General features: G+C 39.5%; 1 protein-coding gene across 5 annotated transcripts in view; it reads right to left on the reverse strand.

Moving 5' to 3' along the window:
- The window catches only part of sh2d3ca (SH2 domain containing 3Ca), a 278,210-nt gene that overhangs the window by 49,241 nt on the left and 212,157 nt on the right, over nucleotides 1-16,812 (reverse strand). For all 5 annotated transcript variants that reach the window (XM_039762774.1, XM_039762773.1, XM_039762776.1 and 2 more), the window contains one exon: nucleotides 10,502-10,630. In XM_039762774.1, the coding sequence (XP_039618708.1) occupies nucleotides 10,502-10,630 (129 nt within the window). The remainder of the gene's footprint in view (nucleotides 1-10,501; nucleotides 10,631-16,812) is intronic.

Raw genomic sequence — 16,812 nt, forward strand, 5'->3', positions numbered from 1 at the left:
AAGGTGTGACTGAAGCTGACTGGCGACTACTTTCTCTAGTATTTTAGAGAGAAATGGTAAATTTGAAATAGGCCTATAGTTATTTAGTATGTGTGGGTCTAGGTCTGACTTTTTAAGTAAAGGTTTAATGACTGACACTTTTAGTGCATCAGGTACTGTGCCAAGGTGGCACGGTGGCGCCGTGGAGTTTGTATGTTCTCCCCGTGTCTGCGTGGGTTTCCTCCCACAGTCCAAAGACATGCAGGTTAGGTGCATTGGTGATCCTAAATTGTCCCTAGTGTGTGTTTGGTGTTTGGGGGTGTGTGTGTGTGCCCTGCAGTGGGCTGGCACCCTGTCCAGGGTTTGTTTCCTATCTTGTGCCCTGTGTTGGCTGGGATTGGCTCCAGCAGACCCCTGTGACCCTGTAGTTAAGATATAGCGGGTCGGATAATGGATGGATGGATATATGATGCACCTTGTGAGCGTTCAGATTTCAAAGTGGCATTTTCGAAGCTGAACAGAAATTAAAGAGAAGCACTGGACTACATGGCCTCTTCTCAACAAGGCTGATTTACAGTATGTCCTAATGTTTGCTAGATGTATCAAACAGTTCATCAAACTAACAGCCAAAGCACCCGAGTACAACTTGGACTCATTCTGTACAAAGATTAATGAAACATTTATGTGGCCATGTAAATCTATATATATAAAAGCCAAATACCACTGAGTCACTCATCACGAAATCTACCGAACCAAGAGGAATTGGGACTTGAAATTTGGAATGTAGGTTACCCTTGGCCCATAGATGCTCGCTAAGAAACAATTTAAAAAATGTTGTGGTCTAAGCGCGTTATTTCTGTATGTCTGTCTGTTTTTCACGAGAGAATTACTTAACGGATTTACATCTGGTTGTTTTCTGTAGTTTGTTTGAACTTTCCGGTTGATTTTGTGACTTCTCTCATTGCGCTAATTACCACAGTTCGCGCGCGGTACCGATGTATTTATGCAAATCCAAGAGACTGGCTGTGGGCCAAGAGCAGGGGGGTGGGGCCTTCCTTATTCACTCGCCAGCCTCTGTTCAAGTTGATCTACGTCTTGCCACATGTTGGAGTGCATCTTGCCTCCGCTTAGCTAGCGATACCTGTTTGTTCAACAGACATTATCATTTACAGATTGTTAAGGAGTAACATTTGACATTTTTGAGAGATCAGAGCTCCATGTGTTTTATAGGGTAGCGGCTGATTGCTAGAGATATCATGGCCATGTGCTTTTCTCCCCATGCGGGGAACGCTCTCCCATCAGAGCTGAACACGATCAGATATAGTGCCAACGTCTATTGATTTTTAAAGTTTGTCCTGTTTCAATACTACGTGGGCGCAGCCATGGGGTGCAGCTAATTATAATATAGCATGAATATGTACCATTACGATAGTGCTGATGATATTTACATCTGAGTGATGTACCACATTGAGCGTTAATACTATAAAAACACTAAAATATTTTGAGATTTATCAGACCGTAAAATAAAATTATAGAAGCAAGAACTACTGTGTTCTGCTTCTACCACAAAACATTCAGCTGAGAACGTTGAGCACAACAGATTTGGTAGGGAAAACACTAGAGTATCATGTCCTGTATCACACTATTAGATGATAATATCTTTGAGCAAAATATGGAGGAGTCTGAGTCTGTCCTCACTCAAGAGCTTTATTTAAGAATAAACTAAATGGAACTGAATTGACTTTAGCAATTGAAAAGTTGAAAGCAAATTATACATTTGGGATAATGTGACATTGAAGCGGGTGTAGAAACGGAATGGATGGATGCCTACACTTGAGTGATACAGTAGTGGTCCTACCACAGCAGACTTAAGAGAACAACACTCTTAAAAATGACTGGCTCCTTAATGGCACTTTACTGGGTTGTGTGGCTCCTTACAGAACCAGTGCTTCACAAACAACCATGTCACTTCCAGGAAGGGGTCTTTGCCTGTCAAATGAGTTCTTTGGGCTTTCAAAGGGTTCCTAATATGTATAAAAGCAGAAATCTTTAGTGTGGACTACCTAGCAGGATACTGAAAGATCAAGAAAACCTGAACTGATTCGGTGTTTCTGTATGGAGGACAAGTAAACTCAGGAAGCCAGTGGTATTTCACAGATCTGTTAGTATATGATCATGGCTGGTTATGGAACCTGTTATGGATCAAAATAAATAAAGACCCTTTCTGGGACCTTCATGTGGTTCCCATATGGCACTGCTCTGAAGAACTGCTTTTGGCACCGTTATATTTAAGAGAGAAGGTGCAGTTTGCTGAGGGCTGTTTGTACACATCTGCCACATTCGCTTCAGGGCTTTTTCTCAACTGCTGTTAAATTTAGAAACGTTGGGCCATTAAAGATTCTCTGAACTTGGAATAAAGGAAAGAACCTCATAAGTAAGGTTATAAAGGAAATAAAAAGGTACAATGCTCAAAGGGGATCTGACAAATGTGGCAACATTTCTTCACTGGGTAAGTCGAGAAAAGTAAAATTAAACCTACACTTCTTTTCAATTAGGTGATAATTACCTCCAGCAGCTATCAACTTAGCATCACAAAGAAAAGTCTATCGTTACTTCAAACGTTCTCCGACTCACTTAATTCAAATTGGGGTTGGCACCTCTTTTCCCTACGCCCACACTCATATGTGTCAAATTTAGAATTGCCAAGTAACCTCAAACACACACACATCTCTTATGGATGTGCTAGAAACGTCAGACACTTGAAGCCCACATAAACATTATCTGGACATGGAATTCAAACCCAGGGCACTGGATCTGGGAGACAGTAAAGATGACCCCTGCACCACCATGCCATGCAATGCTCTTTTTTATATCCTTACTAAGATAGATTTCGTGAGGCCTGTTTTAGAGGCACAGGCATTCTGTAATGAACTTTATAAATTAGACAGCTGCTTATCCTGGGACATCATAAATTTCTGTGCAGAACCCCAAAACTTCTAAAATATTTTTAAAATGGTAGCATTACATCCATACATTTGCTGATCCCACTTAATCCGGCAGACAGGAGTCTACCTCAACGTAGTGATAATTAATTCAGTTCTCCTCAACTCATTTTATGACCTTTTCTACATATGCCACAGGGACAGTATATATGGCACATACAGAAAGTGCTCTGGAATGTTTAAATACTTTAAGCTTCATGTCATAGAAGACACGGGTTGACTGGCACCCTGGCTGGGGTGGATTGGTTCCTTACCCGCCTGGGAAGCCGTAATAAAGGAAGGATGTAGACGGATGGGCATCTCAACAGGGTTGGTTAGTGGTACCTTTCCTGATCAGGAGGCCATCATGAGGGAAGGACAGGGGATGACTGTGTGTTTCCCTACAACGCCAGGTGACAGTATCCCTCTGGTACGGCTCCTGAATGGACACCTGCCAGGCTGCACGGGAGTTATAAGTTTACTGGGCAGCTCTGTTGGGGTTTCTGGGTACCACCAGGGGTGGCTGATGGGAGGAGGCTCTCCTGTTAAGGACAGGCTTCACCGGACGTATTCCAGGGTTCAGGTTGAAAAGCACCTGGGAGTTGGGAGGAGGTGGACAAGACTTGCTCAGAGGAGAGTGGACTGATTTACCAGGTGATAAAAGGTGTTTTATTTAAATAGAAATATCTTTCCTTGAACCCGTGACTGTGTGCTTTGGTTGTGTCTGGGTGTGCCCCCTGCAGGTCACATTCACTTTTTCAATGGATCTACATGTTTAGGCTTCCCAGAATACTTTCAAAGTGATGTCTGTGTGACAGGATGGGAGCCTGCAGGCAGAATAACTCAAGACTGAATCATTCATTCTGATTTGCATTATCGGATGTTAGAGTCCTATTGATTTCAAACAAAACCCCTCCAGTTGATTTTGCTATAGAGAGATAAAGATTTTGTGGATTCTGTACACAGTTTTGCCCCAACTGAAGCCAAACCGGGGATAAGAGAAAACACATTTTTTAAAAAGATGTCATTCTTCCATGGTTTTGCACATAATAAAATATACAGATAAAAATCACAGATTTATGTTGGGAAAGTCATGTGCTGGACATATGCTTCTCATATAAAACTATTCATTGAAAACAAACTCGGACCACTTCCATAGAGTTACAAACACAAGACAGGAAATATTGTGGATTCATAAACTATTCAGAGCCCTTCACTTTCTGCACACTTTATTGTGCGTATCGGATTTTAAATGGATAAATTTGCAATTATTGCCAGTCAATCTACACCAGTGGTCTCAAGCTCCAGTCCCGGAGGGCCGCAGTGGCTGCAGGTTTTCTTTCTGATCCTTTTCTTAATTAGTGATCTGTTTTTGCTGCTAATTAACTTCTTTTGAATTCATTTTATTTAACTTGTTCTTGAAGATTCAGACCCCTTCATTGTTTCTTTTTCCTTAATTAACAACCAAACAATAATGAGATATAAAATGAGTCAAAACATGAGCAGCAAACTGTGTCCATCATACAATATCTGAAAATAAAGAAAGATGAAGGTCTCAGGAATGCTGATCTGCTCAGGTTCACAAAACATTTTCACAGTGCTCTTAGAAAAGAGAAAATCAATAATTTTGGAAATGTCTGCTATTGCACAATAAGAACAATAACAAGCCATGGAATGAAAGAACGGGTTTACTGAACAACAAGAATCGGCACCTAATTAAGCAACTGGTTGAAGTTTGAGGCCCTGACTTAGTTGGTCTTCTGTTGACTCCCTCACGTCACATTTCATTTCTGTTTGGGTGCCATTTAAGGAAGGAAATGAAGCAATTCAGAGGAATGATCAGGGGAACAAATCTTAAAAAACAAATCAGATAAAATGATAGGAAAAGAAGTTAATTAGCAGCAAAAACTGGTGACAAATTAAGAAAAGGGTTAGAATGAAAACCCGTAGCCACTGTGGCCCTCCAGGACTGGACTTTGAGACCACTGATCTACACTCAATGATCCACAATGACAAAGTGAAAACATGTTTTCAGAAAGGTTGGCAAATTTAAGAGCAATCAGGAGCTGAAATTCCTTTCACATTAAGTATTGAGACCCTTTGAGGTGGCACTCAAATTGTGTTCAGGTGCATCCTGTTTACTTTCATTCTCCTTGAGATGTTTCTTCAACTTGATTGGAGTCCACATGTGGCAAGCTGAACTAGAAAGGCACATGCCAGTGTAGGTCCCACCATTCACACTGCATAGCAGAACAAAAAACAAACCGTGAAGTCCAAGGAACTCACTGTAGTGCTCAAAAATCAAGATGTGGTTAGGCAAAGATTAGGGCAAAGGAATAAAGTCATTTGTAAAGTTGTGAGTTCTCCCAGGAGCACAGTGGCCTCAGTAATTGTGAAATGGAAGAAATCTGGGATCACCGACACTCTACATAGAGTTGGCCATCCAGCTAAACTGAGAAACTGAGTAACTGGGCTACAAGGGCCTTGGTCTGGGGGGTAAGAAAGAAGTCCTCTGATGAGACAGAAGAAAATATAAGAACAACACTCCATCATGAAAACGGAAAACACTCAAGTAAAGGGTATGACAGCCTGCTTAGAGTTTACCACGACTCTGCAAGAATGAGGAAAAAGAAATCATCTGATCTGATGAGACAAAAATGTAACTCTTTGGATGGAACTTTAAGCACTATGTCTGATGAAGACCATGCACTGCTCATCACCATCCTAATACCGTCCCTATGGTGAAGCATAATGGTGGGAGCTTCTTAGGCTGGATATACTTACACGATACGATGCAATACGTGTGCTTGAGGACGCTGCTGCCTAGCAAGCAGTGTACTGTCTATACTTGTGCGTGTACTTTAAGGAAGCATTGTGAGACATCATCAAGGTGAGAAAACAATCTCCAGTTCTGCTGTGCTGTGAGTTGAGGAACAAAGAAGTTAAAAATAAAAATTCTTTGCATTCTGATGCTGTTGCAAAGGTGCAAAAAAAAAAAAAAAGATGGCAATAAATGATATTTGAGACCTTTAAATGTATTGCGGAATATGCAATGTTTGTATGGATGAAGAAAAGCACATTTGTATGTCAGCATTTAAGTTTGATGATTTTCTTCACTGCATCGAACCATTTATCAAACATTGAAGCATGTACATTAAAAACTGAAATTTTAGTGATTGGCAATAATGGATATAATGAGGTTATTAGAAATAAACTTGAAGCATTAGGATTAAAAGTCAAGAAGGAGGTAAAGAATTTAGGGGTAACTGTTGACTGTGACCTGAATTTTAAATCACATATTAATCAGATTGCTAGGACAGCATTTTTTCAGTTAAGAAATACAGCAAAAGTTAGACCTCTTATAATATTGCAAGATGCTGAGAAATTAGTTCACGCTTTCGTTTTCAGTCGACTAGATTACTGTAACGCACTCCTCTCAGGACCACCCAAAAAAGACTTCAATCGATTGCAACGAGTGCAGAATGCAGCTGCCAGAATCTTAACTAGGAAAAGAAAATCCGAGCACATCTCTCCAGTTTTAATGTCACTACACTGGTTACCTGTGTCATTTAGAATTGACTTTAAAATACTGCTTATGGTTTGCAAAGCCTTAAATAATCTCACCCCATTTTATATATCGGAATGTCTGACACCTTATATTCCAAATTGTAACCTTAGATCTTCAAATGAGTGTCTCCTTATAATTCCAAGAGCTAAACTTAAAAGAAGTGGTGAGGCAGCCCTCTGCTGTTATGCACCCAAAATCTGGAATAGCCTGCCAATAGGAATTCGCCAGGCTAATACAGTGGAGCACTTTAAAACACTGCTGAAAACACATTACTTTAACATGGCTTTCTCAGAGCTTCATCTTAGTTTAATCCTGATACTCTGTATATTCATGTAATTATCATTACCATTCATGGTGGCTCTAAAATCCGTACTAACCCCTACTCTCTCTTCTGCTCTTTTTCCGGTTTTCTGTGGTGATGATCTGCACCACCACCACCTGATCAAAGCACCGTGATGTCCATACATTGATGGATTAAAGGCCAGAAGTCCACGTGACCGTCATCATCAAGTCCTTCCATGAGAACCTTGAATACCATGAGGACTGATTGAGGTCATTAATGTTAGGTAGAATGCCTAGAGGGGGCTGGGTGGTCTCGTGGCCTGGAACCCCTGCAGATTTTATTTTTTTCTCCAGCCGTCTGGAGTTTTTTTTTGTTTTTTCTGTCTTCCCTGGTCATCGTTTCTTACTTTTATTCTATGTTAATTAGTATTCCCTTATTTTAATTATTATTTTGTCTTTTTTTTTCTCTTTCTTCATCATGTAAAGCACTTTGAGCTACATTATTTGTATGAAAATGTGCTATAGAAATTGCTAGAGCTGTAGTGTGGTTTGCCATCACATGCTGACAGTAAACAACAATGTTGATGCCAAGTACCAAAACTTGAACACACACCTCATCTATTTTTTGCTGGTACTGCAACTCGCACATACATCGTTAATTTTTGCCGACATACTCAGAGGACACGCGTCAAAACCACACTGGGAACGCGTGGCAGACATTATGTGTGCAATAAGCATTCTGAGCATGAAGTATAAACCGACCCTTAATGACAAGAACTAGGAGAAGGAGAAGACCAAATACAGAGAGGTCCTTGAAAAAAACTGCTTCAGAGTGCATGTGACTTCAGACAGAGATGACATGTCACCTTTCAGCAAGATAATGGCCCTAAAAACACATGCAGGACAGTGCTGGGGTGTCTTTGAGACGAGGTTCTGTCTGTCTTTGAGTGCCCCAGGCAAAGCCAGACTTGAGCCCACTCAAACCTCTGTGGAGAGACCTGAAGTTGGCAGTTTACAGACGCTAACTGAGCTGAAGAGGATCTGCCAGGAAGAAAGGGATAAACATGCAGGTGTGCAAAGCTTGTGGAGGCTTACCCAAGAGGACTCATAGCTGTAATTACTACTAAAAGGTCGACAATGTAATAAATACTTACAAGAAGGAAAGATGTCAATTTTTAATTTTTAATAAATTCCAAACCTTTCTGAAAACATGCTTACATACTGTCATTATGGGTTATTAAGTGTAGACTGACGGATAAAAATGGCAAATGTGCCCACTTAAAAATTAAATCTGCAATAAAGTGTGCAGAAAGTGAAGAGGTGTGAATACTTTCTGAATCCACGGTGTACATGCATAGACACACATAACATAATACAATATTGTCAGACTTGCTTTATTTTATAGGCTGGCGCCTATCCTAGCAGCACTAGGTACCCACACACCCACACCTGGGGCAGTTTAGAGGCACCAATGAGCCAAACCTGCATATCTTTTGGGATTTGGGAGAAAAACTGAAGTACCCAAAAGAAAACTCATACAGACACAGGGAGAATATGTACAACTTACTCTGAAAATAACTTCCCTCGGATATTGCAATTAAGCCCAATACATTGGATCCCTGAGGCAGTGAAACTATAGAGCCATGCTGCCCTCATATCTATTTAAATAAACAGTAATATATATAACAACAAACTTTGGCTTCTAAAGTAGTAAATGACTTGCGATTAAATGCAGACAGAGGCCATTTATCTGTTCTCATCCTCTTAGATCTGAGTGCTGCATTTGACACCATTGATCATAATATTCTTAGAAATCGCCTTAGTCAATGGGTGGGCCTCTCTGGCACAGTCTTAAATTGGTTTGAATCCTACCTGGCAGGTAGAAAATTCTTTGTGAGTTGTGGTAATAACAACTCAAAGACGCATGATATCCAATATGGTGTTCCACAAGGCTCTATCCTGGGTCCGCTGCTCTTCTCAATCTACATGCTTCCGTTAGGTCAGATTATCTCAGGGCACAATGTGGGCTACCACAGCTATACTGATGACACACAGCTGTACTTATCTATAGCACCTGATGACTCTGACTCTCTTGATTCACTAACACAATGTCTTACTGGTATTTCTGAATGGAAGAATAGTAATTTTCTCAAGTTAAATAAAGAGAAAACTGAAATTGTATTGATTGGCAAAAACGGATTCAGTGAGGTTATCAGAAATAAACTCGACGCATTAGGATTAGAAGTTAAGACGGAAGTAAAAAACTTAGGGGTAACCGTTGACTGTAATCTGAATTTTAAATCACATATTCATCAGACCACTAGGACAGCATTTTTTCACTTAAGAAACATAGCTAAAGTTAGACCTCTTATATCATTGAAAGATGCTGAGAAATTAATTCACGCTTTTGTTTTCAGTAGACTAGATTACTGTAACGCACTCCTCTCAGGACTACCCAAAAAAGACATAAATCACTTGCAACAAGTGCAGAATGCAGCTGCTAGAATCCTAACTGGGAAAAGAAAATCCGAGCACATTTCTCCAGTTTTGATGTCACTACACTGGTTACCTGTGTCATTCAGGATTGACTTTAAAATACTGCTTATGGTTTATAAAAAGTTAAATCATCTCGCTCCATCTTATATATCGGAATGCCTGACACGTTATATTCCAAATCGTAGCCTTAGATCTTCAAATGAGTGTCTCCTTAGAATTCCAAGAACTAAACTTAAAAGAAGTGGTGAGGCGGCCTTCTGCTGTTATGCACCTAAAATCTGGAATAGCCTGCCAATAGGAATTCGCCAGGCAAATACAGTAGAGCACTTTAAAACACTGCTGAAAACACATTACTTTAACATGGCCTTCTCATAACTTCACTTTATCTTAATCCTGATACTCTGTATGTTCAATTCATCACAATAACTATTCACAGTGGCTTCCAAATCCATACTGACCCCAACTCTCTCTTCTGTTTCTTTTTCCGGTTTCTTTGTGGTGGCGGCCTGCGCCACCACCACCTACTCAAAGCATCATGATGCACCAACATTGATGGACTGAAAGCCAGAAGTCCACGTGATCATCATCATCATCATCATCAAATCCTTCCGTGAAAACCATAAATCCAAAGAGGACTGTTTCATTTATGTTAGGTAGATTGCCCAGAGGGGACTGGGCGGTCTCATGGCCTGGAATCCCTGCAGATTTTATTTTTTCTCCGGCCGTCTGGAGTTTTTTTGTTTTTTCTGTCCCCCCTGGCCATTGGACCTTACTCTTATTCTATGTTAATTAATGTTGACTTATTTTATGTTCTTACTGTGTCTCTTATTTTTCTATTCTTCATTATGTAAAGCACTTTGAGCTACATTTTTTTGTATGAAAATGTTGTTGTTGTTGTTGTTCTTAAAATCATGATATTAACATTCAAATAATGGAAGATTTAAGCAGTTGGCAATGACATGAGTTTCCAGTTAACAACATTCCCAGAGAAAATAGTTTGGCTGACTGAGGCCAACTGGCCACCTTCTCCCTCCTGCGCATCCAAATATACCCACAGGGGGCCACTAACTGGATTGCAATGGTGACTGAAAACAAATTAGGTGTATACTGAAACACCTAAATCACATCTCTTACTCGAGCAATCACCTCCATTTTTAACTTACCCTAACCCAACCCAAAGACATTATCCCCATACCTCTCGTGGGATGCGCCCATGATACCAGCCATGGCTGCGCAAATCACTGCTGCTAAGCTTCAGCTCCTCTTCAAGCTCCCGTTTAAGCTTTTCAGGTGGGGGATCTAAAAGGTATTTCTCCTTTGAAAACTGTGAAGACAGAAAGGGAAAGAACACTTATTTTTTTGTTAGTAAAATATGGTCAGCACTTAGTAAAGAAACATGACTGATACTGCTTTTCAACTGTTGCACTGTCCTGGAGAATCCTTTCATCAGGTTCATCACCGACGGCACCAAGATTAGCAAAGAAAGAAGTCCAAGCGTGAATGCAGAAAATGAATGTTTGGTGGATGAGTTTAAATACTTGGGATCAACAGTACAGAGTAATGGGGATTGTGAAAGAGAGGTACAAAAGAGAGTGCAGGCAGGGTGGAGAAGAGTGTCAGGAGTGATTTGTGACAGACGGGTATCAGCAAGTGTGAAAGGGAAAGTCTACAGGATGGTAGTGAGACCAGCTATGTTATATGGGTTGATGACGGTGGCACTGACTAAAAAACAGGAGACAGAGCTGGAGGTGGCAGAGTTAAAGATGCTAAGATTTGCATTGGGTATGACGAGGATGTATAGGATTAGAAATGAGGACATTAGAGGGTCAGCTCAGGTTGGACGGTTGGGAGACAAAGCCAGAGAGGTGAGATTGCGTTGGTTTAGACATGTGCAGAGGAGAGACACTGAGTATATTGAAGAGAAAAAGAGGAAGGCCTAGGAGAAGGTTTATGGATGTGGTGATAGAGGACATGCAGGTGATGGGTGTGACAGAACAAGATGCAGAGGACAGAAAGATATGGAAGAAGATGATCTGCTGTGATGACCCCTAATGGGAGCAGCTGAAAGAAGATATAGGGTGGTTACCCCAAACCTTATTCTGTCTTGTCATTCTTTTACAAGATGTGTAAAACAAAGCATATGAATAAAATAAAACACAGTTCAGGTCAATGTATTTTTGTATGGCACTTTTCAGTGAGTACAAGCCCAGAGCACTTATATACTTACAACTATAATGCAGTAAACTATAAACAGTACATTTTTACACCAAGCATTTCATACATAAACACCAAGATTACACTAAAAACACAATAAAACCAAGCAAGTCCCACGATCAGCCTTAACAAACAATGACAGCAAAAATGTCATTAATATGACAAATGTAATATAACCAGTTTTTAAAAGGAGGAGAGGAAAACAAAATCTTGGGGTAAATGGAAAAATTACTGCGGCCTGTCCTGGGTGATGCTGGGAGGTGTTGGCATATTGGGTTCATTTAAGAATGGCACTATATAATAGATAGATAGATAGATAGATAGATAGATAGATAGATAGATAGATAGATAGATAGATAATATAAAAGGCACTATATAATAGATAGATAGATAGATAATATGAAAGGCACTATATAATAGATATAAAGATAGATAGATAGATATGAAAGGCACTATATAGTGGATAGATAGATGCTCTTTAAATAAATAAATACATAAGTATATACACAAGTAAATAAATAAATAAATAAATAAATATATACACTGATCTGAGCACACAATGGAATGACAATAAAGCAAGAAAATTCAAAAGAAAGAAGACTTTGAACTTGGCATTATGCAAGTGATACAGTAGGTGGATCCGTGGTTGGTTCTAACAGAGAAAATCCTGGCTCTGATGGTCATTTGACTGCCCTGCTCCTCCATTCATTCAACAATGTCATAAATACATACACAATCGGAATCAACTCAAAACAGAACAAGTGTACTGAACTGACATCCTTGAGACTTTACTCTGCAGCCATGACAGGTGACAGTAGTCCATCACTGGGACGGCACTCTGTGGTGGTGCTCATCTGTGCTGATGGGTGACAGCAGTCTGTCACTAGGACTGCACATAAAAGCAAGGCATTACTAAAGTGACGTTTGATGGCTTCCATATTGACATCATCCACTTAGAAGACACATGACAGCAGGTCCCTACTGGTGTGCTAATGGGATGACACAAGTCATTTCCCACAGGGATAGGACATTACAATATTCTGTTAGTTGGCTGGTGCATGACAGCTGCCTCTCACTGGGTTGCCACTCTCACAGCACATTAAAGTCATGCCACTCCAGCTATTGAGGTCGTCTCGATGCCTGGCTAAGTAATGCTCTTCTTTTGGACGTTCAAAGTGCGTGCAGATGGGATGTTGGTTAAGTGACTGAAATGAAAAAGTAACACCTCACCATCATACCAGACTTACAGGCCTTTTGAGCCACTCCTGCACTCAAGGTAAGGCACATTTAGGAGTGGATACAACAGAATGGCTACTCTGCTACAAAGGCAGAGGTTGATGAAAACGGATCAGGAGAAGAAACGGCGTCAAAAATCACACAAAGTTTGGGAACCAAAAGGCAAGACTGAGTGAGTTTAAACAAAAAACTTCATTGCAATTAGATTTTACAATATTCAAAACCTCAAAGCAAAAAGAGAATCCAGGAAAAATTGTAATATCATGCAAACAAGAATTTAAGACAAAACCAAATTATAACACCGCCATTTTGTTTATTGTGGTGCCACCATTTGCTATGTCACTCTGACTCTTTGTCATTTTATTATTCTTGCCAATTCCGATTTTGGTTTTGTTTCGTCACTGTATTTATGTAGTATGATTATTACTAATGGTGTGTAATAATGAGAAAATAAAGGAGATGATGAAGGGTCGGGGACCAGCTTTAAAGGTCACCACTCACATTCATTTAAGTTAGCTAACTCATATGGTACTAAAAGGGGAAAAAGAAAGTAAAAAGACAAGGGTGTAATGCACGACGTGTATAAAGTGCTCATAAACAAAGAGTGCAATTCTGTGTTGCAGCTGTTCTCTTCTGAGTATCTAACACTCACAGAACAAAAGATTAGGACCACCTGTACACCCGTTTATCTGCAATCATCTAATCAGCCAATCGTGTGGCAGCAGCGCAATGTACACAGTCCTACAGATACAGGTCAGGAGTTTCAGTTCATGTTCTAATCAAACATCAGAATAGAAAAAATGTGACGTCAGTGATTTCAACTGTGGCTTGACCGTTGGTGCCAGACAGGCTGGTTTGAGTGTTTCTGTAACTTCACACACAACAGTCTCTCGAGTTTACTCAGAATGGCGAGAACAATAAAAAACGTCCAGTGAGCGGCAGTTCTGCAGACTGAAACACCTTGTTGAAGAGAGAAGACAGAGGAGAATGGCCAGACTGAGTCGAGATGACAGAAAGACCACCGATGGCCACTGTGTTGAACTGTGGTGAGCAGAAAAGCATCTCAGAAGGCACAACACATTGAATCCCAAAGCAGATGGGTTACAGCAGCATAAGACCACGTTGGGTTCCAAACTTGTTAGCCAAGAACAGAAACCTGAGGCTGCAGTGGGCACCAAAACTGGCCAGTAGAAGACTTGAAAAACAGAGCCTGGTTTGAGGCCCACAGATGGTAGGGTCAGAATTTGGCACCAATCACATGAATCCATGCACCCAACCTGACTTGTGTTAACAGTCCAGGCTGGTGGTGGTCGTGTGATGGTGTGAGGAATGTTTTCTTGGCACACCAATCAATTAATCACTTGAATGTTACAGCCTGCTTTGTTTAGTTGCTGACCAGGTGTATCCCTGCATGGCCACAGTTTATCCCACTTCTAATGGCTCCTTCCAGAATGATAATGCATGTGTCACAAAGCAAAAGTCATCTCAATCTGGTTTCACGAATGTGACGATAAGTTCAGTATTCTTCTGTGGCCTTCACAGTCACTGGATCTGAATCCAACAGAACACCTTCAGGATGTGGTGGCCCTGATCTGCACTGGCAATCGGAAGGTTCCCGGTTCGAATCCTGTAAATGCCAAAAGGGTCTCTGCTCTGTTGGGCACTTGAGCAAGGCCCTTAACCTACAATTGTTATGCACTTTGAGTAGTGAGAAAAGCGCTATATAAATGCAAAGAATTATTATTATGATTTGGAACAGGAAAGTCACAGCATGACGGTGCAGTTGACAAACCTGCAGAAACTGAGTGACGACGTCATGTCAACATGGACCAGAATCACAAAGGAATGTTTCCAACATCTTATGGAATCAATGCCACCAAGAACCGGGGGTGTTTTGAGAGCAACAGGAATCCCTAGCCAGTATTAGGACTTTCTCAGTGAGTGTATTGTGCCTTACAGTGAAGCCACTTTGATGATTAGAAAAATGTGAAGTCACTTTTAGGTGAACTCAAACCCTTACTGCTGGCCAGGACATTAAAAGGCCTTCAGACGGCCTGATAATCTGATTAACACAAAGATATTTGTCTGACATTCAGGCCCATTTTATACTCGGCTGATTGTCAACAAAACTGGGCTAAACACACTCCAGACAGAAGCCATTAGTGTGTCAAGTAATGAAAAGACACTAACTCAAAATGGTTGATTTCTATTTGTTGATCATGTATGTAGTGAAAGGTCAAGCAAAATGACACCTTTTATTGGCTAACTAAAAAGAGCAGCTGAAAGAAGATATAGGGTGGTTACCCCAAACCTTATTCTGTCTCGTCATTCTTTTACAAGATGTGTAAAACAAAGCATATGAATAAAATAAAACACAGTTCAGGTCAATGTATTTTTGTATGGCACTTTTCAGTGAGTACAAGCCCAGAGCACTTATATACTTACAACTATAATGCAGTAAACTATAAACAGTAAATTTTTACACCAGGCATTTCATACATAAACACCAAGATTACACTAAAAACACAATAAAACCAAGCAAGTCCCACGATCAGCCTTAACAAATAATGACAGCATAAATTTCATTAATATGACAAATGTAATATAACCAGTTTTTAAAAGGAGGAGAGGAAAACAAAATCTTGGGGTAAATGGAAAAATTACTGCGGCCTGTCCTGGGTGATGCTGGGAGGTGTTGGCATATTGGGTTCATTTAAGAATGGCACATCCTCTGTGTGTGTGTGTGTTTTACATGAATAGATAGATAGATAGATAGATAGATAGATAGATAGATAGATAGATAGATAGATATGAAAGGCACTATATAATAGATAGATAGATAGATAGATAGATAGATAGATAGATATTAAAGGCACTATATAATAGATAGATAGATAGATAGATAGATAGATAGATAGATAGATAGCTAATATGAAAGGCACTATATAATAGATAGATAGATAGATAGATAGATAGATAGATAGATAGATAGATAGCTAATATGAAAGGCACTATATAATAGATAGATAGATAGATAGATAGATAGATAGATAGATAGATAGATAGATAGATAGCTAATATGAAAGGCACTATATGATAGATAGATATGAAAGGCACTATATAATAGATAGATAGATAGATATGAAAGGCACTATATAATAGATAGATAGATAGATAGATAGATAGATAGATAGATAGATAAAATGAAAGGCACTATATAATAGATAGATAGATAGATAGATAGATAGATAGATAGATAGATAGATAGATATGAAAGGCACTATATAAGAGATAGATAGATAGATAGATAGATAGATAGATAGATAGATAGATAGATAGATAGATAATATTAAAGGCACTATATAATAGATAGATAGATAGATAGATAGATAGATAGATAGATAGATAGATAGATAGATAGATAGATAATATGAAAGGTGCTATATAAGAGATAGATAGATAGATAGATAGATAGATAGATAGATAGATATGAAAGGCACTATATAATAGATATAAAGATAGATAGATAGATATGAAAGGCACTATATAGTGGATAGATAGATGCTATTTAAATAAATAAATACATAAGTATATACACAAGTAAATAAATAAATAAATAAATATATACACTGATCTGAACACATAATGGAATGACAATAAAGCAAGAAAATTCAAAAGAAAGAAGACTTTGAACTTGGCATTAAGCAAGTGATACAGTAGGTGGATCCGTAGGTGGTTCTAACAGACAAAATCCTGGCTCTGATGGTCATTTGACTGCCCTGCTCCTCCATTCATTCAACAATGTCATAAATACATTACCATATGCAAGCTTTCGAGGCAACTCAGGCCCCTTCTTCAGGCAAGATGTAATACAGAAACTGGAGTTCCCTGTGCTTAAACAGACACCAAGATAGAGACAGCATTGGAAAACCTTTAAGTGAGAAATCTTAAATGTAAAAAATTAATAGACTCCTTCAGGCTAGGGTTTATCATGAAGCCTTTCGGGATAAGATTTTCCTTTTTGTATGGCTATCTGACTGTCTAATAATTCAATTC

This window comes from Polypterus senegalus, chromosome 9 (assembly GCF_016835505.1).
Source record: "Polypterus senegalus isolate Bchr_013 chromosome 9, ASM1683550v1, whole genome shotgun sequence".
Classification (NCBI taxonomy): domain Eukaryota; kingdom Metazoa; phylum Chordata; class Cladistia; order Polypteriformes; family Polypteridae; genus Polypterus; species Polypterus senegalus.